Source organism: Salvia miltiorrhiza, chromosome 8, assembly GCF_028751815.1.
Source record: "Salvia miltiorrhiza cultivar Shanhuang (shh) chromosome 8, IMPLAD_Smil_shh, whole genome shotgun sequence".
In the NCBI taxonomy this organism is placed as follows: domain Eukaryota; kingdom Viridiplantae; phylum Streptophyta; class Magnoliopsida; order Lamiales; family Lamiaceae; genus Salvia; species Salvia miltiorrhiza.
Window position 1 is genome coordinate 29402221 of NC_080394.1, and position 26657 is coordinate 29428877.

Here is a 26657-nt window from a genome sequence, read left to right on the forward strand (position 1 = left end):
TATAGAAAATGTATCACTGCACAAAGCAAAATAACAGAGATGTGTGAACCATAAGAAACTGGTTGAATATCATAGCAAAGCCGCCCCATAGTAACACTATATTCGACTACTGAGTATCATAGCAAACTGGTTTCTTTTATAAACATTCTTTTTGTAACAATATGTTCGAGTACTGAGTTGAATATAGTAGTTGTTTCTTTCATAATTTGAAAATCTTATTTTCGATTATTGCTTCTAATTGTGAACCATTCATAATTTGTAAAAAAAGAAAAAAAAAACATTAAAAAAAAATCAAGGGAGGGACCTACTTGTTTGCCTTTGCCATGTGCATAGCAATTTTAAAATTCTATTTCTCTCGACTCCTTCCTTTTTGCTGACAAAGGGAACAAGTTTTTGTCCCTTTTTGTTGCTCTCTAGTGCATGAAATGATTTGCTATGTGAATTCTTGTCCATTTTTTGTGTTAGCAACAACGACTCATTCGAAATAGTGCAGGGAAAGAGTTTAATATGCGAACCCTTTTTTGTTCTTGATAGTAGCGAAGCAGCAAGTTGGTATAAGGGAAAGAATTAATACGTGAACCCTAATTTATTTTAACATTTCTGATTTGTTTGAATGACATGGTTTTTACTTCAGTCCATTGTGGCAATAAAATGCCATGTCATTCTTCCGATTGCTTGAATTTTAAGTCGGAGCCCAAATTGCAAAACTTACAAAGACTATGTATTTATTTGTACAAGTTTAAAAGTGGTGTTGAATTTTAAAAAATGAGTCAAAGTTCGTGCCATATTTTGCAATTTACCCTAATTATTTCATGACTTTGTACTAATTCCCATGTGTTTATAGTGAACATGTTTGCAAGCTTAAGGGCATCTCTAATGGTACACCAAATTCCATTTTGGTGTACCAAAACCTCTCCAATAGTACTCCAAACTCAAATTCAAAATGAGTTTGGGGCCACCATATCAATAGTACTACACCAAATTTGGTGTTGCACTATTCACTTCACCAAATTACTTTATTGAGTTCTATAAATTGCAAACTAACCCCTCTTCTTGGTGAATATTGAGAAGGCGTCGACTTGTTGAAGAAGAGCAGAGTAGGCGATGAAGATGTGCAGCGGCTATGAAGAAGATGAAGATGTGCAGCGGCAGAAGACTCGTTGAACAAGAAATAATAAGGGTTCCTTTGTTTTGAACTTTTAATTGGGAGTATGCTCTTATATTGGGCTGTAGAAATTGACTTAATAAATCAAAATGGAGTCCAAAATTGAAATTGGACAACCATTCGAACAAACAAATGTCCATGGACTATGTGATGTTAATGAATTTTATTTTAAAATTTTGTATCTTTTCTTATTTAATAATAATGATAATAATAATAATAATAATTTGGTTGAGAATAATTTGGTTGAAAATAGAGTTTTAATTTGCAACAATAAAATAGATCAATTTTTAATTACATGACATATTAAAATGTATAATATAAGAATATTTAAAACCATATTAATAATATAAATACCACATGACATAAAAATAACATAATTAAAATTAGACAACATAATTTGAAAATCATGCAGACGCAAATAAATAAACTAATAATAATAATAATAAATTAATTTCCGTACAGTATTTATTTTAATATGAAATTATTAATTAAAAAATTGGGGCAAATGTATAATTTGAAAAAAATATATATGTATGATTGAAGAAGTATAAAAAGTAAGTGGAAAGAGAATATTTAAAGAATATTCTTTTGGGTTTGAGTTTGGTGTAAATGGTCGGAGAAGAATTACTGTTGGAAGTGACCTATAGTGTAAATGGGTTTGAGTTTGGTGTAAATGGTTGGAGATGGTCTAAGTATAGACTATATTGATATAGATAGTTAGCTTGTTTTGTATAGTTAATAACATTAGAAATATAAGTAAAAAAAACAAATAACATTAGAAATATAACAAACTTTAATAAATATAATATGGTTTATATTTGTAAATGATGAATTGATTTATTAAAGCAGTTTAATTAAGCTCGGTTAATGCGTAGTACTACGTGTAATGTCCACATCGACTTGGCTTTTTTCTTCACTTATTTGTGCGTGCATACAAATACAATCACAGAAACAGCAAATGGGAATTCATCTTTTTTAAACCCTGAAAACCCTAGCGCCCAAACCAAACTTCCCGTTTTCTTCCAATGCAGACTTAAAACCCTAAAGCAGAACGAATCATGGAAATTGATCACCCCGAAGGCGAAACCGCAAGAAAATCCGACGCCCTACGAAATCTCTCGTCGAAGGGCGCGTTGCCCACTTCTGTGGCGAAGCTTTCAGGCTCGTCGCGCATCATACCGACACAAACGGACTTCCATTTCTACGATAACTTTGAGGAATTCAAGAACCCCGTCTCGGAAATCGACGACAAGTCCAAGACCCTTCTGAGAAATATCGGGGCGTCGGAGAATTTACTCGGGAAGCCAATCCTGTTGCCGGATGACAAAAACGTTGAATTGGATGAGGACTTGGCGTTTGATTGGCTGGTGAATGTGAACGACGAGATGTACGAGAGGTTTGATGTTTCGTTGGATGACTTCAAGAGGCTGCGGAAGAAGGAAGAGGAGAGTGGTGTGAGAACCATGAGAGTAGACGACGAAGGTGAGGAAAATGGGTTTCAGATGGTTTATGGGAAGAAAAATAAGAAACTTTCGGAGAGGAATGTGGAGGGGGTGGCGAAAGGGGCTCAAGAAGTGAAGGTGGCCGCCAAAGTGAAGCCCAAGGTTCCTTTCCATATACCTTCTATACCGCGGCCGCAGGACGAGTATAAGATAATCGTGAATAACTCGAATCAGCCACACGACCATGTCTGGTTGCAGAGGAGCGATGATGGGTCTCGGTTCTTGCATCCTTTGGTTTGTTCTTCACTTTTGATTACTTAATTGCCCGGGGATTTTTTTAACGTTGGTTGTGTTTGTGAGAAGACTGAATTGTACTGCTTTTATGCTTACTATTGGCAAATCCTGGTTGACTATTTCTGATTTTGTTTTGGTTCAATTTATGCATGGAACATCTTTGTGTATCTTGTTGTATCATTGAGTGAGTTTCTAAGGCAACTTTGTAACGTCATGCCACTCTGAAGGAATCATATTTGTTAGTTCCTTTGTGGCATGGGGAGGTGATACCCAAGCCTCTATATGGCCGTGCCTTGGAACATAAGAATTGGAAAACAAGAGAGCCCCTGGGGGGCGGGGGCATTTTCTTTGAGTGATAGGATAGATTGATAAAACATATGATTGGGTATTTGAAGGATAACGGTGGATTAGACTGGATTGTTTATATCTATTTGTTGTCCTACACTTAAAGTAAATGGTTTACTAATTGTGCTTTGTATGAGTCTAAAATTTCTTTTAGCTTACAGATGAGCATGAAAATGATCAAACACAGATATATGTGAAAATCTTGGGGATGATCGTGTGACTTCCCTTGCCAGCTTTTTGTCCCATGTTTTAAAAGGCACTCATTCTTAAATCTTAATTATTTCTTACGTCACCCAAAAAAGCCCCCTAGCGTGCCCAACTTTACCAAATTGTGCCAATATACTACATCATGCAATGCTAATATATCTTTCTTGTCTTGCAGGAGAAACTCTCTGTTCTTGACTTTGTTGATACGAGTGAGAGTACGGTTGAACCAGAAAAACCTCTTCCCTTAGAAGTCACACCCTTTAAGCTTGTGGAAGAAGTGAAAGATTTGAAGCAGTTAGCCATAAAATTACGTAGTGTGAATGAATTTGCGGTAAAGTTTTCCTTTTGTATTCTTTGTATCGATACAATTGACTATAGCAAATGAATTTGCATATAGAAAAATGAATCTGCATGCATCTAGACATTAGCCACATTGACTATATTCAGTTTTCTAATGGGTTGCCACTATGATGATTCCCTATCAAAGCTTAATGAACAATATAGGCTACTAAGCCTGTGTATGGTGACCTTCTTTTGGTTCTTATTTTAACAGACTTCTTTGAGAATTACATACTTGGTCATCTTGGCCCAAATTAAACCAGGGTATCATTTAACAGACTGACTGCTTTATGTATAGAGTTTAACCACTCAAAATCTATATTTTTGTATGTCTGGTTGTCGACTCTATCATTGTTGCTCTGCTTGTGAATATCATACATGTTTTACTCATTGCGGTTGCAACTCTGTTTATTTTGTAAAATAGGCTGGCGAATAGTTTAAGAACTACTTTAAGATAAGATATGAGGTCTTGTATTTGTGTTTTTGGCTTATGATGCTGTTTTGCAGGTTGATTTGGAACACAACCAATACAGGTCTTTTCAAGGTTTAACATGCTTAATGCAAATATCCACAAGAACTGAGGATTTTGTTATAGATACTCTGAAACTTCGTATTCACATTGGTCCATATCTCAGAGAGTTATTCAAAGACCCAACTAAGAGAAAGGTAAACATGCAGATTATTTTACTTTGTTGTGGATCTTGTGATTGCAGTTTTGTTCATGATATTACTAAATTAATTAGGTAATGCATGGAGCGGATCGCGATATCCATTGGCTTCAGCGAGACTTTGGCATTTATGTCTGCAATATGTTTGACACAGGACAGGTGCTTACTTTAAGCTGATATGTTTTCTCGACTCTGTTTTACTTATTAATTAAAGTATTTTTGGGAAAAAAATATTTTCCCTCTCCCTGAAGCAATCACTTAGTTTGCACTTGAGTACAATGTTTCTTCTTTGTTCATAGGCGTCCAGGGTATTGAAAATGGAAAGATACAGCCTGGAACACCTGTTGAATCATTTTTGTGGAGTTCAAGCAAACAAACAGTATGGTCTTATGCTGTTATAAGATGTGCACTACATGTATTTATATGTTAAGACTTCCCCAACCCCCCTGCATTTGAAGACTAGATGCACTCCACAAATATGAAAAAAAAAAGAGAGAATAGTACTTAAAAGATATTCATTGAAGGAGGATTATAAGACTAACTAGCTTGGTTTCTGCAGATACCAGAATGCAGATTGGCGGATCAGACCACTTCCCGTCGAGATGATCAAGTATGTCTTGTTATGTACTTTGCTTGAGCTGTTCTCTCTCTCTGTCTGTCTGTCTGTCTGTCTGTCTGTCTGTCTGTCTGTCTTTACATTATCATCAGTATATGTGTACTCACTGGGGTGTTAAATCAGTATTATGGTTCATGAATAAGATGATTGGATTGTTACTTTTGTGCTGATTAAAGAATTGGTTTTTATTTCTTATTCCATTTACATTTACGTCACTAGCGGTTGTCTAATTTATTTAATGAGGATTTTGAGGTTGAAATGGAAAATCTCATGAAGTTTATTCTGGACAACAGACTGGTCAACACGTGAAAGCATCAATTCTGATTTTTCTTTTTTTGAAATGTTTAATATAATCTTGAGTCCAATGAGCTAAACTCTTAATAATCTCTACGCACTTAACATTATTTTATGAACTCTGTTCAGATATGCCAGAGAAGATACACATTATTTGTTGTACATATATGATCTTATGAGGACAAGGTTACTAAGATCATCTGCTGAATCTGAAAGTTCTGATCCTCCTCTTATCGAGGCAAGCTCTTTGATACCCTCTCTTATTTCGTATATCTAATTACAATATTTTTGATATTTTTTATTTTAATGGCAGTTCCAAAGAGCTTACTTCTGCATCAGATAAGTGTATTTGTAAAAAAGAAATTGAAAAGAAAAGGCTATTGGATTGGAAGGTTTTTTCTTTGTACAATATAATTTGAAAATAGTGGCCTTGATTACTTTGTGGTGCTTTGTAATTCATGAAGTTCCTGGAAGATGATTAAATTGCTGAAGGGACAGGCCATTAGCAATGTACTCTTTAGGTTTGAAAATATTCTGGATAATTTGCTCCCAGTAATGCTCTAGTGGGATTAGGGACTTAGAGAGAATGAGAACGTATTTGATTGTTGCTGTTGAGAATATATATGATATATTTTGGAAGAGAATTTAATTTCTTGTCCTTTGCTTAGCTAGTTAGTGTGTACTTACCTCATTCATGTTGTTTCATTCTGGTTATTAGCTGGATTTCCCCTGTGCAATTAAAGATAATTACAACTTAAGATCCAGTTTAATCCAAAAACAGGACAGGAGTTATGGTCCAATTTCAGCTTTTATTTTAGCGAAACGTAAGTTTTGATTTGGTTATGATTAACATAACTGACCTACAAATGGAATTCTCCTTCACTGCCTGCTTGATTTTAATTTGAGACCTGAACCAACTCTGCAAAACTTTGGGTTGTATGCATACATTTGAGCGCGGATTGGGGTTGTCAATGCTTATAAAAAACACCCCAAGGCAATGCCAAGATGACGCTTCTCAGACCACCGTTCCACCATGTTTCATCAGCAGCTGCTTCAGCTCATCTCCCTTGAACAGGCTTCAGCGTCCCCATTCCAGTTCCTATAGATTTGCAATCTAGCCATCTTGTATTCTGTCCATACTGGTGACAGTAGACTTTATGTATATCTCTTTGGAAGACGAAAACATGTTGCTCACTCTTTATTATTTTGGTTAACCGAAAACAGACCTGGAAAACAAGTGTTTTAACTGAACCATGTATTTGGTTAGGCTTCTGGTATTGCTTATTAATTAGTTGAATTTTCAGCCTGGTTAAATTTGGTTTAACCAAATGAGAACTTCTAGTAATTGGGGGTTTATATCACGTAGTTCAACTAGCAAGTTGTGGGGGATTGTAAGATGATAACCGAACCCCTTAGTGCCTAGCTCGTTAATGATTATCTGGTGCTTTGTTGATGTGACCTTTTTATAGACCTTATTATTTGGGATTCTTTGCTCTTCAAGCACAGGGATTTATAATCTCGGGTTGGAGAAACCTGACCTTGGTTCTAGTGTCAAAGTCCTTCTAGAAACATGTAGAGTATCTTCTAGGAAAATATTCAGACTCTGAACTTTATAAATTATCTGAGCTTTATAAATTATATGCATGCTCTGATCAGCTGGGTCATGCTTATGTTATTTGCTATATTGCTCATGGAACACCATAATGTTAAAGAACATGAAATCATGTTAGGAGGAGGTGTTGACTGCATACATACATCTGTATTTTTGTTTTGCGTTCAAAGGACGCTATTGTACTTCAATTCTCAAAATTCAGTAAACTAAAATTAAATATATTTCCTATTCTTTGTTTTATGTTTTAATGTAATTCAAGGCTAATAGGTTTTCTTATTCAGACGAGATTTAATATATGCTCTTTACCCTATTGGATTTGATGCCTGAATAATAAGGCATGGGGAAGTTTGGTTTGATTATTGACCTAGCACCTTCTTTCTCTTTCATGAGTTTGATCTAATTGTTATTTTGTGACTTTTGACAGGTCTACAAACGGAGTTATGAAATTTGCACTCAACTTTATGAGAAAGAACTTCTGACAGATACTTCTTACCTTTACATTTATGGGTATAATTTTCTTTTGTTAGCTAGTGCTGATGGACAAGCATTAGTACTTGTCGTTCATATAGTCAACAATCTCTTGGAAATTTGGGTTGTGTATCTCTGTGTCTTCCATTCTCTGACTACTTTCTTAATAATATTGCAGGTTGCAGGATGCTGATCTCACCGCTCAACAGCTAGCAGTTGTTTCTGTAAGTTTTTTCAGTCCTTCCTTGTCCTTTTGTATTATATGCTTATATCTATTGCCGTGTACGTTTCCTGTTGGCCGATTATAAGATCTCATTTACATTTGTTCATGTAATCATTCACATGGGTTTGAGCCTTAATTTTTTGATTTTTCCTGATTTTTCCTTGGCATTTTTGTTCAAACTACTCGCCGTGTTTCTCACGTAACTCCTGGAATGCCTGTAGGGACTTTGTGAATGGAGGGATATTGTTGCTCGTGCAGAAGATGAGAGCACTGGTTATGTTTTGCCAAATAGAACTCTTATCGAACTTGGTATATTTACTAACTAATACATCTTTCAGTGGCTTCTAGCTTTCCTTCGATTTTCCATGGCATTTCCATTACATGCTAATTTACTATTCCTGGTTACTCACCTGCTTCATTTTTCCTTATCAATTTTTGTCATGGAAAAGCTAAACAGATGCCTCTCACGGCAAACCAATTGCGTCGGGCTTTGAAGGCCAAGCATCCATATATTGAGCGAAATCTTGGCTCAGTTGTTAGTATTATACGTCACTCTATCCAAAATGCTGCTTCATTCGAGGAGGCTTGTAAATATCTTAAGGAAAGGCGTACAGAATTGGTATGTCTTAAACAATTCAATTGAGCTGCTTCTTTCAGTTTCCTATTTCTAACCAATATGAAGATTAGGCTTGCTTGTTGGCCTGATAGTATATGGTTAAGATTTTTTGTTGCATTGATCAATGTTTGTTGAACGTTACTCGTTGTATTGCGTAGGAGAATGTTGAAACATGTAATCCCAAATAAATATGTTAAACATAGAGCAATAGATTGAGTACTCTATTTGCCTGAGATTTTTAAGGAGCAACAGAACATAGATGAAAAATATTTAAGCAGCACTTGCTTCTCTGTCCCATCCTTCCCTTCTCTTTTTGCAGTTCAATACATGTAACATATCTTTAACGGTGAAATGGGTCATGTTATGCAGTCGCATGAAGCCAGAACTTTGGTCCCAGAAGAATCCGAAGTTTTGCCTTCTGAAGCACCTGAAATATCAAAAGTTGACGAGGAAATCGAATGTGTACGAAATAGCAGTTTACCTAGTGTTCCTGCAGTTGAGAGTTCTAAGGTTAAAATTGCTGATAACAGACCAGAGATTTCCCATTCCTCTCCTAGGAAGAAAGTGAATGAAACATCTCCTGCACGTGGGGACTCCAAATATGCACATACTACCACGAATCCATCGCATTCAGTAAGTTTCTATATTTATTTTCAGTTAGCCTTATCTTAAGTCTCACATGTGCTATATATCATCCAAACCTGTGAATAACATCTTAATATCCAGCACCATTTCACAATTCACTGTTTTCCTCAGTCCTGATATAATAATAGTTTCTGATGTTTTTGTGAACACCAAAGACCTTTGTAATAGTTTAATTGCCTGTTTGACTTGATTGCTGGCTAAAAGCACATGATTTACATACCTTTATAGACTGTTGAGATGTTCCAGGGATTTCTATGGTAAAAACATTTGGTGCTTATTTTTAGGCTGAAGCAACGGTTGAGATGCAAAAGAAGCCATCCCGTGCCTTTGGGGCATTGTTTGGAAATTCAGCCAAAAGGAAGTTCAATCCTGATAAAAGAGTAAGTTTGCAAAGACGTTTGTTGATTCAATCACTTCCTGTGGTAAATATGTCATCATATAGTTTGCTTGAATCTCAGCATTGCATAGAACAAAAGTTGTCTCTACTGCTCTATGATTGAAGGAAAATTTGTTCCATATTCTTTTCTTTCAAACATCCGTCGGTTTTTCTTGGGATTAATTTTTGTGTTTGAACTTTTAGGAGAAAGAAGACTCCAAACTAGAGCAGATAAAATCAACAGTGAGTCTCCCTTTCCACGCATTTTCAGGCGGAGATGAAAGATTGCATTTGGAAGTTGAGTCTGCGAAGATTCCAGAAGTTGTACATGAAGAAGACCCTCCAGCTCCTGCAGCTGATTCAACTTTAGTAGATATTATTGTTTTGGATGATTCAGACATTGAGGATTCCGAAGAGGGTAACTTGGACGCGGCCAGAGACGATCAGTCGAGACAAGTCGAAAACAATGAAGCCGGATCCACCTTGGAAGGAGATGAACCCATATCACTATCTGATCTCTCCTCCAGCTTCCAGAAATGCTTTCCATCACTAGGTCAAGCTATGGGTTCAAAAGGGGTGGACAAATCTCGACCATCGGAAGGCACCTTAGATGTGATACCTTTTGACTATGAAGCTGCTCGAAAAGAGGTCATATTTGGAGGCCAGAAGAAGGTGGAATCCACGGTGGAAGGCGACAGCAGTTCAAAGAGAAAAGAAAGGAGAAAAGGTTCTACTGCTGTAGGCAAGGACGACGAGCCAGCAGAACACCCACAGGGTAGACGGCGTCAGGCTTTTCCAGCATCCGGAAATCGCACAGCAAGTTATCGCTGAGTTTCCGAGCATCACTCAAATTATCTACCCTCTTTCGTGCTAACCTCGATGTAGAAAGGTAGTTGAGAGAAAAAGAAAAAAAGAATATAAATAGATATCCAATTTTTTCTGTAGTAAGTCATAATCGTAAGCATTATGGGAAACTTGCTGGATATTCTTGTAGCTTATGATAGACTAATAGTTATTGCCTTTCTCTGATAAACTGCCTTGTGCTCGTGATGGGTATTTTAAATTTGAAATAACCTTTACTGGTTTCGATCTGTCTGTGTGTGAGAGAGAGGGGTCTCGTTTCAATTGATGATCGGTCCACATAATTTTATTAACTAATTGCAGTTGCGGTTGAATGTACTTGCACGGAAATGAAAAGCAGCACAAGCAAGCTATCAATTCAAACATCACAATCTAAAAATCTATGCATTGTATAAGCTTCTATAACATTTATGACCATTTTATACACTATTATCCGTGTAAAACAAAAACTTCACAATCTAAAAATTTCCTTATATACAATACAAAGGAGCAAACCCTCGAAACACAACTCTAACACAGCACCTCAGACAACCTGCCGATACAAAGAATGGAGATAAATTACTAGTTGATGGTTTCAAACTGCAAATGCATATAAAATAGTTACCTCTCAGTCGGATCGTTGCGAAGTACTTGCTGGTTGGTTGTCCACTATTTCAACGGGGATTATCGGAATGGAGTCCCACCATTCCCACAGTCGGCGATTGCCTTGCTCATTCTGCATAGACCTCCCACTTTTTGATGTCATCACAGCACCATACACTACACCGGCCATTAGGATATATTTGAATGGGATCACGGCTAGTATGGCCGCACAGCAACTCGTAGCCACCATCACCGTGTTCGTGTGCTGCACATGCGACCACCCCACATATTTAACTAACGACATTGAGGCTCACAATATCTCATGTAAAGGGAAAGTCTCGGAGTATGCATACCTTTGGAGCTTCGGAGGTCAGTATTGACCAGATTTTGAGCAATGCTATGTTCGTCTGCTTCATTGTCTCGTGTACGGTTCTTAGTCCCTGTTGTGCAGTTACTATACTCTCCATTGCCGACTGGTCGGATCCAGCACAGATGACAATTTTGTTATGCTTTTCTGGGATTCTTCTCCTCCTAACCTGTAGCATCGTCGCAACCATCCACAACAACAACGCTGATATAGCAGGACCCGCCCATTCTCTACGTTAACAAAAATTCTGTCATGCTGGCATGCAATAACTAAAGGAACTCAGAGTTAGGAAATCATGGATTGCTTACTTGTAGATGACTATCAGTGAAGATAAAACCAGAATGGAAGTGGTCATGGGCCGTTCCCATTGCAAGACTCGTTGGCCCCGGGTGGCTAAACTTCCAACCGGATTAAGCAGACCCTGCGCATCAAAATAAGTTATGCATTTTCACATCACATAGCCTACTTACCAATATTGAAAAGGAAATGGAAACCTTATAAAACTTACAAATACTCACCATAAGAACCTGCGCGCTTTCACTGATTCCTTCCTCTTTTATTCCCTCGGCCGAAGCTTTAGCCACATCAACTTCTTTGGCTTCCTCTCTCGATTGGTTTATAGCATCCTCCAATAACGACAGACTTTCAGGCTGCACCATCCCGGTGTCACCAGTGATCTGCTTCGGCTCTAGGCAAGGAATGCAGGGTTGAGAGACGTTCAAATTCCTGAGAATCGAACTGGCGCTGCACGGATTTCCACCTGTGATTGTTTTCACACTGTCGGAGAGCTCCTGTAGTATGTAATCCCCCTTTGGCAGCTCATTCAGCAAGGAAAATATTAAGAAGCTCTTCGGCTCCGGAGGTGAAATTCTAAGCATTTCTCGCGCTGCATGAAGTCGAATGATCCCTAATATGGTCCTTGCATGCAATTCCCACACTTGTAGTTCCGATTTCACCTTGAACTTGAGCAGAAACTGGTGCAGCAGCATGATCTCCTCCACGAGAGCAAACCAATGGTCACGTCTTGTTGCACTCGTCATCTCAGGGAACTCTATGATGACGCCCTCCTGCCTAACATAGTCAGAAATACTGAGATGAGACATAACAATCGTAAAACCATAATTTTGTAAACAATATTAATGCACGGTGCACTCAAAAATCCACTGAATAGCTTATACTCACAATTCAGAAGATTCATAAACTATAGCTTTGTCGAAAAGGGGAGCACCCCAAGGACCAGTCGCCGTGGGTTTTACACTATGCTGAACGTCCTTTGAAAGGTCGAGTTTCAGTGCATCTTCATATGATACAATACCCGAGGCCTCAAAGTAAAGGGCATAGTTCGTCAATGTCAACCTGCCTACAAACAATATCTATCCCTGTTTTACTTGAGGAAATCATCGAGCAACGCTAGTGCAAAGTAAGTCGATGAAAATGGTAAGACCGACCTGGCCAACTTGTTCCCCCAATATGGCGCACCACCCTGTTGGAACTTGCAGTTCCCTCTACGTGCAATATAAATTCATCGTCTGCTAGCTCCACGCCCGCTGGAGTGTCTTGCTTCTGTAAATGCTTAATACATCTAACAAACTCAAGAATGTTATTATATATAAAATACTTAGTGCTCGTTTGGTTCAAGTAGAGGAATGGAATCAAATAAAGGAGTGGAATGGTAACAATAACCATTACTTTTATTGAGTGTTTGGTTTAACAATGGAAATGAATCATCAATGAGGGATTCCCTTTCTTTTGTTTCCCCTCTATTTTGAGGGGTAACAAATTGGGTGATTGAGTTACCCTCAAGTAAGGGTAATGATTAAGTCATTACCCAAACCAAACAACAAGTAATGGATTCAATTAATTGAATTCCTTTCCAACCATAAAAACACCCAACCAAACGTGGGCTTAATAATTTATCTACTCCTACGAGAAAAGAAAAATTGTCACAGGGGACTTCAAGCTGCAAGCACATCTAGTTACGCACAGAAGAGAAGTGTTTCTAGATATTTTCAAATACATTCTAAAATTGTTTATGAAAGAACCATTTCTCTTCCCTCCATGTTCATAATCTAATACTAAACCTTTTCTCTGGAAAATGACCAAAGTAAACCATATGATATACCTCTGAATCTCTTTCAAGAACTTGTCGTATGCTGGAAAATGAAGCCGATTAGCTGTAGGCGCAGTCAGTGTGTCATAAGTAAATCTTCCATTGACTATGTCTACTACCAAAGGAACAAGTGTTCCCAACCATACAAATGCATCTTCTCCTGCACTTGGCTCTCTATCAACCTACCAAAACAATCACTTGAGTATACTCATCAAGAGCATGTCTTCAATTCTCAAAGCAATGAACAATAGCAGCTTACTAGGAGTGGCATGAGATCTGTATAGAAAATAGAAACATCATCTTGTATTTTGTTGGTAACTGCTGGAACCTTTCTCTCCTCTTTCTCCTTTGCCATAGACTCCTACAGAACAAAAAGGATCGATGCTGTAGCATGAGTTGTATAAAACGGAAGAATTGCAATTGTTAAAAGTAAGAGTTGCTCACAGAGTGAGATTCTTCATCTGTGGAGCTTGGCATCTCCCAAGCCAGCATCATATCAAATGTGAAGCGGCTAAAAGAGCCGTTGCTGATTGTTTCATCTATGGTTCCACACAGGAGTGCAAGTGCTTTTGTACAGCAGAATTCTACTAGTTTCTTTGAGTAACTATCCATTTCAGGCTTCCATCCTCTCTCGAATTCTTGAATCAGATGATCCACAGAGGAATCGAGCTTTCTGTGAGAAATCGAGTGGATTTGTCATCACAAACTAAAAACACTAAGAGGGTGTTTGCTATTCTCACAAAACTAATGTAGGCTAATCCACCACATACTTTGATAGATTGATTAATTTGAAGCTTATTCTATACTCCAATCACTAGAATTAAGTATTTTGTTTATATTTTTGCTGAAAGAAGTCTTATGTATTTGGAAATCAAAGTGAAATTATATATACTAGATCGCTAGCAGACTTGATACTCGTCTTGATTGTGAAAGTGAAGGCTGATTAAGTAGTAACTAAGGGCTTAAACTTAACTTACATTGCACTTAAGCAGATGTCGAAAGGTGAATTTCTCTATGAACAAGTTGATAATTTTAAAGAAGAGAGGTGATAATTATCCCAACATGCTTATGAGAATTATAAGTTTAACTCTATTTTTATGGAGGACACTAGTTGTTAATGGGAAATTAAGGCCTTCATTACGATTTCTGATCTTAATTAGTGAGAAATCCTCTCTAACCATTCAATTGAACCCTAGCTAATGTACATTCTAGTTATCTGCAAATGAACATCTAATTCTGCTTAATAATGCAGGAATCATGAGAAGAGAAAAATATATGATATGATTATAATACTCTGAAACATGAAATAGTGGAGCATTTTGATACGCGTATGAATATTGGCATCAATGATAAGCAACTAATTGGGCATTTCCGAGAAAATGGTTGAAGAAGAGAGAGAGATGAAGCGTTACTGGGCGCATGTTCCAATAACGTGGTTAGCAATGGATGAAAGATGCTTCTTCTTCTTCTTCTCCATATTCATAATAATGCAAAATTGCAGAATAATTAATGGGATTGTGAATTGAAGGAGGCGATCCGGTATATCATGCTAACTGCTGTCTACATGTTTGTTAGGGACGTGACACGTGGCCGCCATGCAACGCCACTCTTACTCTTCACCTCTACTTTAAGCGGTTTCTTCATTTCATTTTTATACTATCAAATAATCTAACTTTTTTTTTGTGAATCCTCATGCAAATTTTCACATCATTAATAAATTGAATCACAACAAAAATTATATTCTCGAAATTCGAATTCGACTTTAGAAAAATACACTAATACGCATCGCCCTCTTAATTGACGGCTCTTTATAGTAAGTTTTAACTGCATAGATCATATAAGATGTATACACTTCATGATTTCTTTTATCGGTGTTTGCTAGATGGCTCACGGATATTATTTTTGATGATATTCTTAATATGAAATTCTTGGTTTTCTTTATTTAAAAAAAAAATGCTCTCCACTTCTAGATTTTGGATTACCCCATTTTCTATATTTGCATTTTTGACTTTCTACTTGGGATTTGGATTTCCTTCCCAATTATTATTATTATTATTATTATTATTATTATTATTATTATTATTATTATTATTATTATTATTATTATTATTATTATTATTATTATTATTATCGATGTAATTGTAACTTGTAGTAACTTGTAAGATAATTAGTATTCCATCCGTTTCATTAATAATGACTAATTTTCTTTTTTTATCTGTTTGATTGATAATGATATGTCCTCGAAAAGAAAATTACCTTTTCTTACAATTTTTTTAAATTTTTTATTACTTTTATCTTATACTCTCTCCATTCCGAGAAATTCAAGTAGTATTTATTTTCGAGTTGTCCCTTGAAGCTTGAGCATTTATTTTATATAACAAAAGTTTTTTTCTTTATTTATCTTTTCATTTTTTTCACATATTACATATAGTATACAAAATATTAATTCCTTAAAATTCGTGTCGAAAAGAATTTTTTCAAACTTCACGGAACGAAATGAGTAATTTTTTTTTTTTTAAATAATGATGTCAAACAATAATGATAATAGGACAAGTGAATGGGTAAAAGTTGATAAAATTTGGACAACTTTTTGAATACTCAACCCAACAGCTAAAAGTATTTTAAATTGAAAATATTGAAAAGTATCGGGGTGGCGTAAAATATTAGAAAAATGTAGGGACCATATTGCAAAACCTCAGAGCAAGTTATTCTCCTGCCAGCAAAGCATTATCAATCTTTCTCACTCGATAGATGCCATTCGTCACCTGTGTTAAAGGGCTGTAAACGTCGTCGTTTAATCCCCACCGTTTCAAGTATTTCTCATCAGTGATTAGTGATCACTACTCCAAACCCCTCTTCCCCTTAACACTAGCTCGCAATGACCTTCAACTCCGATGCTGCTGCTTCCATAGTCCACCTCAATATCGGTCTCTCTCTCTCTCTCTCTCTCTCAATGTGTGTGTCTGTGTGTGATCCCGCAGGTCAACATGTCAGCATATATATTCATATGCTTCTCTATCTATCAGCATACGTGCCTCTACATACCTTCAATTATGCAGTGTTTATAATTTCTATTTTGTGTGCTGATAATTGTAGAGAATAAATATGAACAGACTTGCCTATATGAATACACATGTGCCTGTGTAGGCGCTTAATTCCTCAATTTTGTCTGTTACAGTACTGGATTAACTCAGAGGACTTTAGTGAAACTTCAGAACCTACTGATCATGGAAACAGTTAAACTGTTTTTATTAGTTTATCATGATCATAGTCCCGGGCAACATTAGATTATGAGAATGCGTAACATATCTGGATATTTTTAACCTTTCTTGAAGATAATAGCATCTGTCTCTCTATCCGTGTGTTATTGTCCGTGTAGAATGAAAAACCTGAAATTGGATGAAGAATGAACCATAGACCAATATTCTAAAGATTATAAATTGAGGGTTTTCTTCAATAAGGGGGCATTTAGTTTGGTGATAGCTTGGATATATAAAAATAATATAGGCTAGTCCACCCCATACTTTGATGAATTTAATAACATTGAGCTTGTTGGATCTTGTTTAAATACTTACATCACGACCAACACCTAGTCCACGTAGAACTTTTTCTTCTCCAGAACCAACCATTCTTTGAAATCTCTATTTATTTCTATCTTTGTCTTTATTGGGGGTGGTCATGGGACTGCTATTGAGTATAATTTGGTTAAACTTGCCATGAGGGTATGGCTTTTGAGTTTCATTACATCATATCAACGTTGCTGGGGTGAAATGCTCCCTGAGAAAAGTGTTCTTATTTTTTTCTAGGTGGCAAAAAGTATTCCACGACAATTGATACACTGACACAGCGAGAGCCTGATTCGATGCTTGCAGCGATGTTCAGTGGTCGCCACACAGTCTGTCAAGATTCTGATAAGGTACATGCACTAGTAGATTAAAGACATCAAAAAGTTCACTGCACCTTTATAGTCACAGCTTGCATCATTCATTTATCATTTCAAAAGGGAAGCAATTATTTGGATGTCGAAGAAACTGATCGATTCTATTACTGAAATCTCTTCTACAAAGTAAAGTTAACTGAATGTTGCACCACATATTCAGCTGTCACTCTGTCCACGTATTTATGCATAAGTGCGAATTTATCAAATAGGTTACTGCTCAGAAATTTATAATGACTTTTTCATAGTCATGATACATGAAAATTAATGTTTTTCAGATAGACATATACTTTTAGGACCCAAACAACTCTCTGCAATTCGGTAGTTATCTGTTTTTCTTAATGAAATGACCTATTAACAAGTCTCTGACACTCTGTTGTCTAAAAGATTTAATTGGTGTTAATATCATTGCAGGGATATGTTTTTGTTGATAGGGATGGAAAACATTTTCGACATATTTTGAATTGGCTGAGAGATGGTGTGGTTCCTTCTATGACAGAGGTTGAATATTCAGAGCTCTTGCGAGAGGCTGAATATTTCCAACTTCTTGTGAGTCATCGATTACTAATTGCTCATTCCATCTCAGTAAAATAAATTATTTTCTGTTTTATTTTTATAATTATTGGATGTCCTTGCTTTGAAGCTTCTTCAATCGTGCATCAGGAAAGTCATACATTTTTCTCAACCCCTTTTGTTGTTTATGTGCATGTAAAATACTACTTCCTCCGCCCACGAAAATATGACGTAAGGGCGGGTGACACGGGTTTTAAGAAAACTTGTGTTGTTTATTTAGTAAGTGGATAAAGGGGCCCACAAATTAGTCAAATCATTACTAAAAATAGGTTAGGACATATTTTCGTGGATGGACCAAAATGGCAAATTAGGTCATTTTTGTGGATGGAGGGAGTACATTTTTCTGACAGCTATTCATGTCCGTGTCAGAATCAGGTTGCATTTGAAGGATTGCACTAGATTTTGTGATTCCAATAACTTCATTTCTCAAAGTAAAACAAATTTTATGATGGGACTAAAATGTTTAGAGTAATGGAGATTTAGTCTAGTAATGCATTTGGTCCACTGAGATTCTATAAAAGAATGAAGTTCCAGCTCATGTACGAAAGGTTGGTGCTTTGTTTCTGTGAGCAACATGATTGTCTGCAAGATCCTTTATTCTAGAAAATGTGTTTTGACCTGTTTACTTTCCATTGGCACAAGCATCAAAATAGAATAAGTTGGATGTGTGAAAATGATTGGTCATTACTCACAAACATGAATTTTATCATTAATATGTGAAGTCGTGACATTTTGCCCGACTTATATCTTCCATGTCCTAGCTAAGTAAAGGAATATGAGGACACTTGCGTAATTTGCAATTCTTGCTGAGAATTTCTTTCTTGATGTGCTAATGGATTGAGGGACCTTGCATGTCTGATTCTGATTCCAGGGATTAATGGATGAAATTAATGCGTCTTTAATTAAGAGGAAAGAGGAAACTGAAATGGGTACTGAATTGACACGCATTGATATCATTAAATGCACACAGTCTGAGAGGGTCAGATTTCGAGGTGTTAATCTCTCTGGCCTTGATCTTTCTAAGTTGGTATGATCTCTACTCAACTGCTTTACTCTCATCAATGTTAAGCTGGAGTGTTTTCTATTTTAGTGCTTATGTTGTGATGTGCTATGAACATATCCATCTTTGCTTGAATTTTCCCCTCTAGGAGAGAGTTATGAAGCTAAACTAGTAGATTGGAAGGTTTAGTAATTATATGTAGATTAAATCAGTACATATTATGTTAAGTTTTGTGTCTATTTCATGTTTTGAAGTGTTGTAGAACTACAAGAGTGATTGAAGTGTCCTTATATAAAACTTCTGGATGATTTCAGGTGTATTTTGTGATAAGCCTTATTTCAGGTGTATTCAGTGATAAGCCTGCAATGCTAACAAATGCTCTTTCTGGCTTATCCTAGGCTGCATTATGTAATGAAGGGGAATTCATAGCAATTATGGTTGCTTGGATAGCAAATTTATTTGAATTCAATCATTTTAGAACTACTTGTTAATTAATTATGATTTAAATTACACTCACTTAGTATCCATTCATTTTGACTCTTCAAAAATTTGAATCCCTTAATCCAAATGTCACCTTAAGACCGATTATTTTCTTCTTCCTTTTTCTTTTTATATTTTTGTTCTTCATGATAGCAGTTTATTGTTTTTATGTATCCCCCTAGTTTTTGTGTTTGAGAAGTCCTCAGCTATACAGTGCAATCACTCACTAATTAAGATTTGCTTTTACCATTACCAACATGTAACTGTGTACAGGTTTTGTTGCTTTTATAATTAAGAAGAGCTTTTTCACCGTTAACTATTAACAATTTCTGTTTGTGAGTCAATTTTGTGTTTTCAAGTTTCTCTATTGCTTAACTGTTGCTTTTCATGTCCAAAAATTGCAGGATCTATCATTTGTGGATTTCAGTTATGCATGTCTCAAAAATGTGTTCTTTTCTCGGGCTAATCTTCAATGCGCAAAGTTCAGAGTGAGTATCCTTGAGGAAAAGTGTCTTTATTAGCTTTATAAAGCCAAATTGACATATATACATTCTTTCGTTCTCACAGGATGTGGATGCTGAAGCTTCCATATTTCACAATGCCACTTTGCGTGAGTAAGTCTATTTAATGTAGCATTTGGTTGAATTCTTACTGAAATTCTTGGGATTCTTGTGTTGGTTGTGATGATGGAGATGGATTCTACTGGTCTGAATGTCTGATCCTACTTGAACTGCCATTTAATTTAGTTGAATCTATGTCAGATCGTGTTTGTCATCTTCAGTGAATCTGTTTTGCCTAGGGAAGATGTGAGTTCACTGGAGCAAATCTTCGTGGAGCTCTCTTAGCTGGTGCCAATCTCCAGAGTGCAAATCTGCAAGGTAAACTTCATTGGTTATGTTCATATGTCTCTGTTGACATTGGCACATTGCTATTCATATGTAAATTGACTTGAAAGGAACTTTTCATCGTGCTGCACCAAAAATACACCATTTTATTATTATAGTTGTTGTGGATCATAATAGGAATCTCTATTCCAGAATCAAGGAAGTAATTATCTTGTACTTGTTGCACCTTGAAATCTTAGACTTGAATTTAGCCAAACATTTCTATGCATGTCTGCACAGTGCACACAGTGTGACTAATAACATATGTAGGTGTTATAAAAACATACCAATAAATATATGGAGGTTTTCTGTTTTTGATACTGTTCTATCTTCAGAAATGTAGTTGAATGCTTCGATTGTGTAAAGACATACATGTTAATGCATGATAATAGTCCTGAATACTTTTTTTTTTTGGCACTGCTGAATACTTCCTTTTTTTACTACTATACCCTAACATGTATTTTTGGGGCCCAATTCTTCATGTGACGGTGGACTCGAACCTCAGATCTTTGGTTTCAGGCATTAACACTAGACCAATACACACATACAGTTCAAACTCTTTTTAATGAGTGCATATTTGTCATTTGCATGGACATATACTTGTATTGGATTGTTAGATCTCCAGTAAAAAACAAAATGTCTTCTTTTCTTCAAAGATTTCTTGTTCGAAGGACTGAGAAGTACTCCCTTCTAGACTGTTTTTTTATTGCAATTGCTACCCTTAAGTGTCTTTTTCATATTTTGCAATTTTATCTCTTGTGTCTTTGGAAGCAACAATTACTGAGTGAATGATTGTTCTCCTGATGAATTTTCTGAAATGCAGATGCTTGTTTGGTGAACTGTAGCTTCTGCGGAGCAGATCTGCGATCTGCACACCTGCAGGTTTAGACAAGGCGCATAAATACCGCTTATAGTAACTTTATCAACCCTATCAGTAGGAAAATATAATCAGCTCATCTGTTTTCACCATACCTATGTTCTCAACATTTTATCTTGGTAATTTTGTTAGTTTTTTCAGCCCATTCATGAATGAAACACAAAAAATTGTTGAACCACTTTCAGACTGCTGATCTTACAAATGCCAACTTGGAAGGAGCTAATCTTGAAGGAGCCAATTTGAAGGTAAGAGTTATTGCTCCCAGTTATTTCCTTGTAAGATCAGAAAGGATATTAACTGGATAGATTCTGTTCCAGTATTTGATTTTGGTAATGAGCGGAAAATATATGTTACAGACATCCATCTGCTCAATTCTTTCTTCAGGGTGCTAAGTTAACAAATGCGAATCTGAAAGGAGCAAATCTCCAAAGGGCTTACCTACGGCATGTAAATCTTCGTGATACAGTGAGTAACCTATCTGTTCATCATTTTAGGAAATTTTCTCTGAATCAGATATCCATTTAGATTAGGATGGCGTGGAAAATGACCAACTTTTTCTTCAATAAACTGCAGTGATGAACATATTTATGACTGAATTTCAGCGAAAATCAATTTTTTACGTGACATTTTCTGTTGTTCCTCCCACCTACCCATTTGTTTCATCTTGTTAGGCCATAGAAATAAATTTGCTGTAGGAATTTTGTTTATTCAGGTTAATGCATTGGGATATCAGCTTGTCTTGTGACAAAAATAGCACTATGATCATCGTTATAGTTTAAACCTTTCATTTTTTTTAGTCATAGATTAGCATCATAGATCTGGGTTCCAGCACAAAGGGTCATGTCATAACATCCTTTGAAACTTCCTATTCAGATTATGTGCCTTTTAGCTTTAGGAACACTAGTCTACGTAAAATTACCAAAATGAACTTAAAAATTGAATTTGAGGTAGTTCATGATCGAGAAGGTTCAACTGTAGATTTGTATAGCTAGGAATTTAAAAGAAAAAGATAAGATGGGTGGTGACTTGATTTTGAGTTGCTGCATTCAAACACTTGCTCAAAAATGAAACTGGAGATGAGGTTTAAGATTTTTGTGAGCGCAGTTGAATTTGATGAAGCTATTATGTTTGGTTGCAGGATTTGGAAGGTGCAAAACTTGATGGTGCCAATTTATTAGGTGCAATCAGGTGACGAATAAGGGAATTTATGTTGGTTGAAGTTTGTCATTTCTCCTAATTTAAGTTTCATCCAAACTAGAGTTGGTTTGCTACCCTCCCATTCTTATCGTTTCCAACACAACTCGCCTATTTCTGTGCTATGCGTGATTTGCGTATCAGTATAACAATGTATCTCGACTTTCATAATCATGTATGCTTGCGTGGGGCGTTTCTATACTTTGACGTTTATTTCTTTGAATATGTACTTGTATGCTCTCAGCTTTTAATTCACTCTTCATTTTCGTCACACACACAAAACATTGACAACTCTTCAACTTTTTTGAAATTTACGTAGCCAGTACTAGAATAAATGGAATGAAATGAGACTTATGTACAGCACTTTTGTACGTCGATCTCCAATTTCACATGAGTTGATCTCCTATTAATAATAAATTTAACTATTTTGTCTTATAAAATATTTATATATTATATTATAGGGAAAAATTTCAACTAACTATTGAAAATGTTATACTAATAGAAGTCAATCAAAGGGTATTCGAATGTGATGTCTTTCACGCATACGGTGCGTTCTCTTTGGTTGTAAATTTATCATGAGAAAATGAATGATAAACAAAATTTAATCTTTTAAATCTTTTTTTTTTCTCCCATTTCCTGTAAAATAGAATTTAATTTTTGGAGGGATAATTTTATCCTTCCTTTGTAGTGAAAAGGAGGAATGAGCAAGAGTCAAATTTTATTTTGTAGGAAATGAGAAAAAAAAATGATTTAAATGGTGAAATTTTGTTTATCCCTTATTTTCCCATAATAAATTTACAACTAAAGAGAACGCACCCATAGGAAATTAATATATAAGGGGCGTTTGTTTTGCAAAATTTATACAATGTATGATTTAATATTTTTATTCTCAAAAGCATGAATCAAGCCAAATTAGCTAAATAATAGAAATAATACAAGGAGGGTCTAAGGATATCCCAAAGTTTCAATTTATCCAAATAAATAAAGGATTAATCTAACTATTTTTTATCTATCATGTCTAATCCTGCAAAGTAAATGTCCCTAAATAATTTTCTGTAAAACGTATATCCCTTAAACATGTATACGTTAAGATTTAGTATGAAATTGTTAAAAAAATTCAACTTCTGATGACTAAAACCAAAAAGTATGAAATTCTTCAAAAATAGGATATACGTACAAAAAAGTAAATAAGTGGATGTGGGCAAAGTAGTCCTTCAAGAACTTGTAATATCAAACCATTTTTCATATATAAATAGAATGATTATAATAATTCATTATATTAATCTCACATATGGTGTCGCGTGGTTGCGGCCGCTGAGGAAGGAAAATGTTGTATGTATATACAATTAGATGTTGAATCAGTAACCCAAATAGTTGATAACTTAAAATAATTGCTCAACTCCGCAGTTGAATGTTCCTAGGCACCGCCCAAATATAAATTTAGGTGGAGATTATGTTAGTCTTCAACTTTGGGATTGAGAAGTATAATCGGATTTGAGGCCACATTGGATTAACATAATCATCATATCTAAACTACTCTAAATTCTAATAATCAGAGTGGACAATGAGCCGTTAATTCCGTGAGTCATCTTGTTGTATAGTATTAGTAATTAATATCATAGACGCAGAACCGGTCACCTACCCACCGTGGGCAAGCATAACGTGCCCACCATTGATGTGGCAATTTTAATTAGGAAAGATAACTAATAAATCTTACTCTAATTAAAATTATCTTACTATAATTACAATTGCCACATCATGGTGGGCACGTTATGCATGCCCACGGTGGGTAGGTGATCGGTTCTAATCATAGACGTTGTCCCACGCCTAATAGTAATAGACTTTGTTCATAAATTGAGTTTATTTTGATACTTGACCATATATTATATTTTGATTTACTTACTTTAGTAGTGTACGGTATTAAATACAATACTAGTATATTAACGGCTAATTTTAGCCATTACACATGGTCGAATCAAAAGTTCTTCCCTCCACACAGATTTAACATGATGCATGGTTCTGTTAGATATTTTTTGAGCAAAAAGTCTAAATTGCCCATTTTGTCTACTTGTTCCTCTAAATTGCAACCACCAACTCCTCTCTATGAAAGACATAATGACATGAAATGGACAAAAAATACTAACTAATTAAAATATCTAGACAAGCAAGTTGGAAGCATTGTAAATCTATATACTAATATATAAAAGATCAGTTATTTTTTCAATAAAATTTCTCTCCTTCTCTCATATCCATGTATCACACACGTTTTTCTCTCTTCCACTCCTATATAACATTTCTCTCTTCTATTCATTTTTTCATATTTTTATGATTTTTTAAAAATCTTCAAATTTGATTTAAGAAAATCGCTGTGTATCTTACATTAAAGATTATGATAAGATCTTTAATTTGATGTAAAAATCATTAAATATAAATTTGGAACAAATAAGTTATTATAATTTCAAATTTTGAGGTGGTTATTTTTTCTCTCTCCTTTTTCTTTGTTTATATTCTTTCCTTTCTTCTCTCTATCTCTCTCTCTCCTTATTCACCTCACCTTGTTATTATAAATCTCTATTTCTCTCTCTGTCTCCTATACAAATTTATCTTTCTTTTTTTATAAAAATAACAAAATAAAATAGTAGTATCATATTTATGTGTTGAATTATTTTATCAAGCATAACATAAAAATATTTAAATTAAAATTTTAAACTAAAAAATATGATGCCCTTTATCAACAAGTGTCTAGACAATATATAAAAATATTTATTAATTTTATTTTTTATAGAAACTGATAATGAAATAGCAAAGAACAATTTCAAATTTGAGATAGAGTAGATAACATTTTTGTATTATATAAATTTCACCAAAATTTCCTATTAATGTTGGACATACGATTTTTTTTTTACTCTCTGTTTTCTATTTTTATATTAATTTTATTTTGTTTCCTATATTTTTGTTTGATATCAAGTTTTCTATTTGTTATTTGTATATATTTTAATTACTGTAATGTTTAATACAGTTAAGAAGAGTGAGATTATATTCCTTCATTTTAGGACTCTTTAATTGTAAAAATCTATATCTATATAATACATAAAAGATGAGTTTTTTTTCCCTCATTTTTTCCTCTTTTTTCTCTCTTTTTCCACCAAAAATTCCACTATTTTATTCTTTTTTACCTTTTTATATTGTAATTATTTTATAAACGTCATCAAATTTGATCATGAAAAAATAATCAATATGCATCTTAAATATAGTATAAAAATCATCAAAAATGAATAAGTTATGAAAAAAATAAAATATTTTATTTTCTTTCTCTTCACTAAAAATTTGTAACTTTTTTTTATTTATGTTTATGTACAAAAATATTTATGATGATGAATAATATATGCATAGTGCAAATTTTCAATATCGAATAATTTTTAAATTTATTTAATAACTATAATTATCATTACACTTTGTATAAATTGAAAATTTATATTTTTAAATTCAGAATTTTATTGAGTAATTAATGTGAATTATTATATTTTATTAAAATAAATTTTATATTTATTTATATTTTGATTTTTTTATTATTTAAATTTATCGTTTAATTTCGATGTCGGTCCAATGTGCATACCATAGTTGCATTTAATAAAGTAAATAGTCAAGAAATGCATCTTTGGGGATGCATTTGGTGAAATAGTAGTAAGTTGAGAGCAATTTGAAGCAGCAGTTTATGTGGACACAGGTAGAGAATCATTGTTGTCTTGTGAGTGGTTATATCATGTCTCGCCAATCCAATTCCACAAAAAATGAAGTCTATGATGGGCTTCACTTTCACAATCACAATTTCAGTTTATTTTTCTGGTTAGATGGAGCTCAACCGATTCGATTTTTCTCGCAAAATACAAACGACCAATCCAATTTTGACAAATGCATGGAGATTTGATGAGTGATGAGGTAGGTCATAGTACACGTGGCGAGACGAGCGTCAGAGGCGTACTGTATAGAGATGGAAGTGACCGCAGGATAAAAGTATTACCAATGTCGGCAACATTATGGTGGTCCCACTCCCACATAATACAGCCCAAGAAAGGAGCAATACCGACGATGCCTTCATGCTTTTCACTCGTCTCACAAAAGGCTAAACAAATTAGCTTTATTCTCCTTTCACCCAAAATTAAGATACATTAGAGGGTTAATTAAATAAAGTATTTAATCCGTCCGGATAATAACATCCAAGAAAAAGTAAGACACATAAATTAAAAAAAGCTAGTTAAAATAAACGAGGAGGGGGAACATAAAGTAAATAAGTAAAAAAATATTTCCTCAAAAATAAAAAAAATAAAAAGAGATAGAGATATTATTTCATTTCTTGAATTGAAACATTATAAATGAGACGTCCAGAAAGAAAATTTGGGACATTATTATTGTGACGGATGGAGTAATACTTAAATCTTAATTAATTAATAAAATCTGAATTAAATTTTTTGACACATCTAA

At 34.9% G+C, this 26657-nt stretch overlaps 3 protein-coding genes across 3 annotated transcripts; 2 read left to right on the forward strand and 1 right to left on the reverse strand.

Moving 5' to 3' along the window:
• The first annotated feature begins 2107 nt into the window (after window positions 1–2107).
• On the forward strand, window positions 2108–10401 carry LOC130997542 (protein RRP6-like 2). The gene is made up of 14 exons (XM_057922881.1): window positions 2108–2901; window positions 3629–3784; window positions 4300–4458; window positions 4536–4619; window positions 4760–4839; window positions 5020–5070; window positions 5500–5608; window positions 7407–7489; window positions 7629–7674; window positions 7895–7982; window positions 8123–8292; window positions 8659–8922; window positions 9219–9314; window positions 9515–10401. Exons 1-14 carry the CDS (start codon window positions 2224–2226, stop codon window positions 10139–10141), a joined length of 2691 nt encoding a protein of 896 aa, XP_057778864.1. The 5' UTR covers window positions 2108–2223; the 3' UTR covers window positions 10142–10401.
• A 127-nt stretch (window positions 10402–10528) lies between these two features.
• On the reverse strand, window positions 10529–14797 carry LOC130997543 (uncharacterized). The gene is made up of 11 exons (XM_057922883.1): window positions 14643–14797; window positions 13675–13903; window positions 13490–13591; window positions 13243–13412; window positions 12569–12702; window positions 12303–12480; window positions 11639–12191; window positions 11429–11541; window positions 11107–11350; window positions 10776–11018; window positions 10529–10703 (listed from the first exon to the last, which is right to left on the reverse strand). Exons 1-10 carry the CDS (start codon window positions 14711–14713, stop codon window positions 10779–10781), a joined length of 2034 nt encoding a protein of 677 aa, XP_057778866.1. The 5' UTR covers window positions 14714–14797; the 3' UTR covers window positions 10529–10703; window positions 10776–10778.
• Window positions 14798–15962: 1165 nt separating this feature from the next.
• LOC130997544 (FH protein interacting protein FIP2) lies at window positions 15963–22376 on the forward strand. The gene is made up of 11 exons (XM_057922884.1): window positions 15963–16157; window positions 17037–17146; window positions 17582–17716; window positions 18612–18767; window positions 19625–19708; window positions 19788–19834; window positions 20025–20098; window positions 20928–20986; window positions 21167–21226; window positions 21366–21446; window positions 22120–22376. Exons 1-11 carry the CDS (start codon window positions 16109–16111, stop codon window positions 22171–22173), a joined length of 909 nt encoding a protein of 302 aa, XP_057778867.1. The 5' UTR covers window positions 15963–16108; the 3' UTR covers window positions 22174–22376.
• The last annotated feature ends 4281 nt before the right edge of the window (window positions 22377–26657 follow it).

What these genes read in the sequence shown, in the direction of transcription:
- LOC130997542 (XM_057922881.1), top strand. Translation starts at nt 2,224, where the DNA reads ATGGAAATTGATCACCCCGAAGGCGAAACCGCAAGAAAATCCGACGCC. An exon ending in GTAGTGTGAATGAATTTGCG is followed by an intron (nt 3,785 to 4,299) that starts GTAAAGTTTTCC and finishes GCTGTTTTGCAG; the next exon opens with GTTGATTTGGAACACAACCA. An exon ending in AAGACCCAACTAAGAGAAAG is followed by an intron (nt 4,459 to 4,535) that starts GTAAACATGCAG and finishes TAAATTAATTAG; the next exon opens with GTAATGCATGGAGCGGATCG.
- LOC130997543 (XM_057922883.1), bottom strand. Translation starts at nt 14,713, where the DNA reads ATGAATATGGAGAAGAAGAAGAAGAAGCATCTTTCATCCATTGCTAAC. An exon ending in TTCTTGAAAGAGATTCAGAG is followed by an intron (nt 12,703 to 13,242) that starts GTATATCATATG and finishes TGAGTTTGTTAG; the next exon opens with ATGTATTAAGCATTTACAGA. An exon ending in AAAGCGCGCAGGTTCTTATG is followed by an intron (nt 11,542 to 11,638) that starts GTGAGTATTTGT and finishes TTTGATGCGCAG; the next exon opens with GGTCTGCTTAATCCGGTTGG.
- LOC130997544 (XM_057922884.1), top strand. Translation starts at nt 16,109, where the DNA reads ATGACCTTCAACTCCGATGCTGCTGCTTCCATAGTCCACCTCAATATC. An exon ending in TTCAATGCGCAAAGTTCAGA is followed by an intron (nt 19,709 to 19,787) that starts GTGAGTATCCTT and finishes TCGTTCTCACAG; the next exon opens with GATGTGGATGCTGAAGCTTC. An exon ending in TGCGATCTGCACACCTGCAG is followed by an intron (nt 20,987 to 21,166) that starts GTTTAGACAAGG and finishes AACCACTTTCAG; the next exon opens with ACTGCTGATCTTACAAATGC.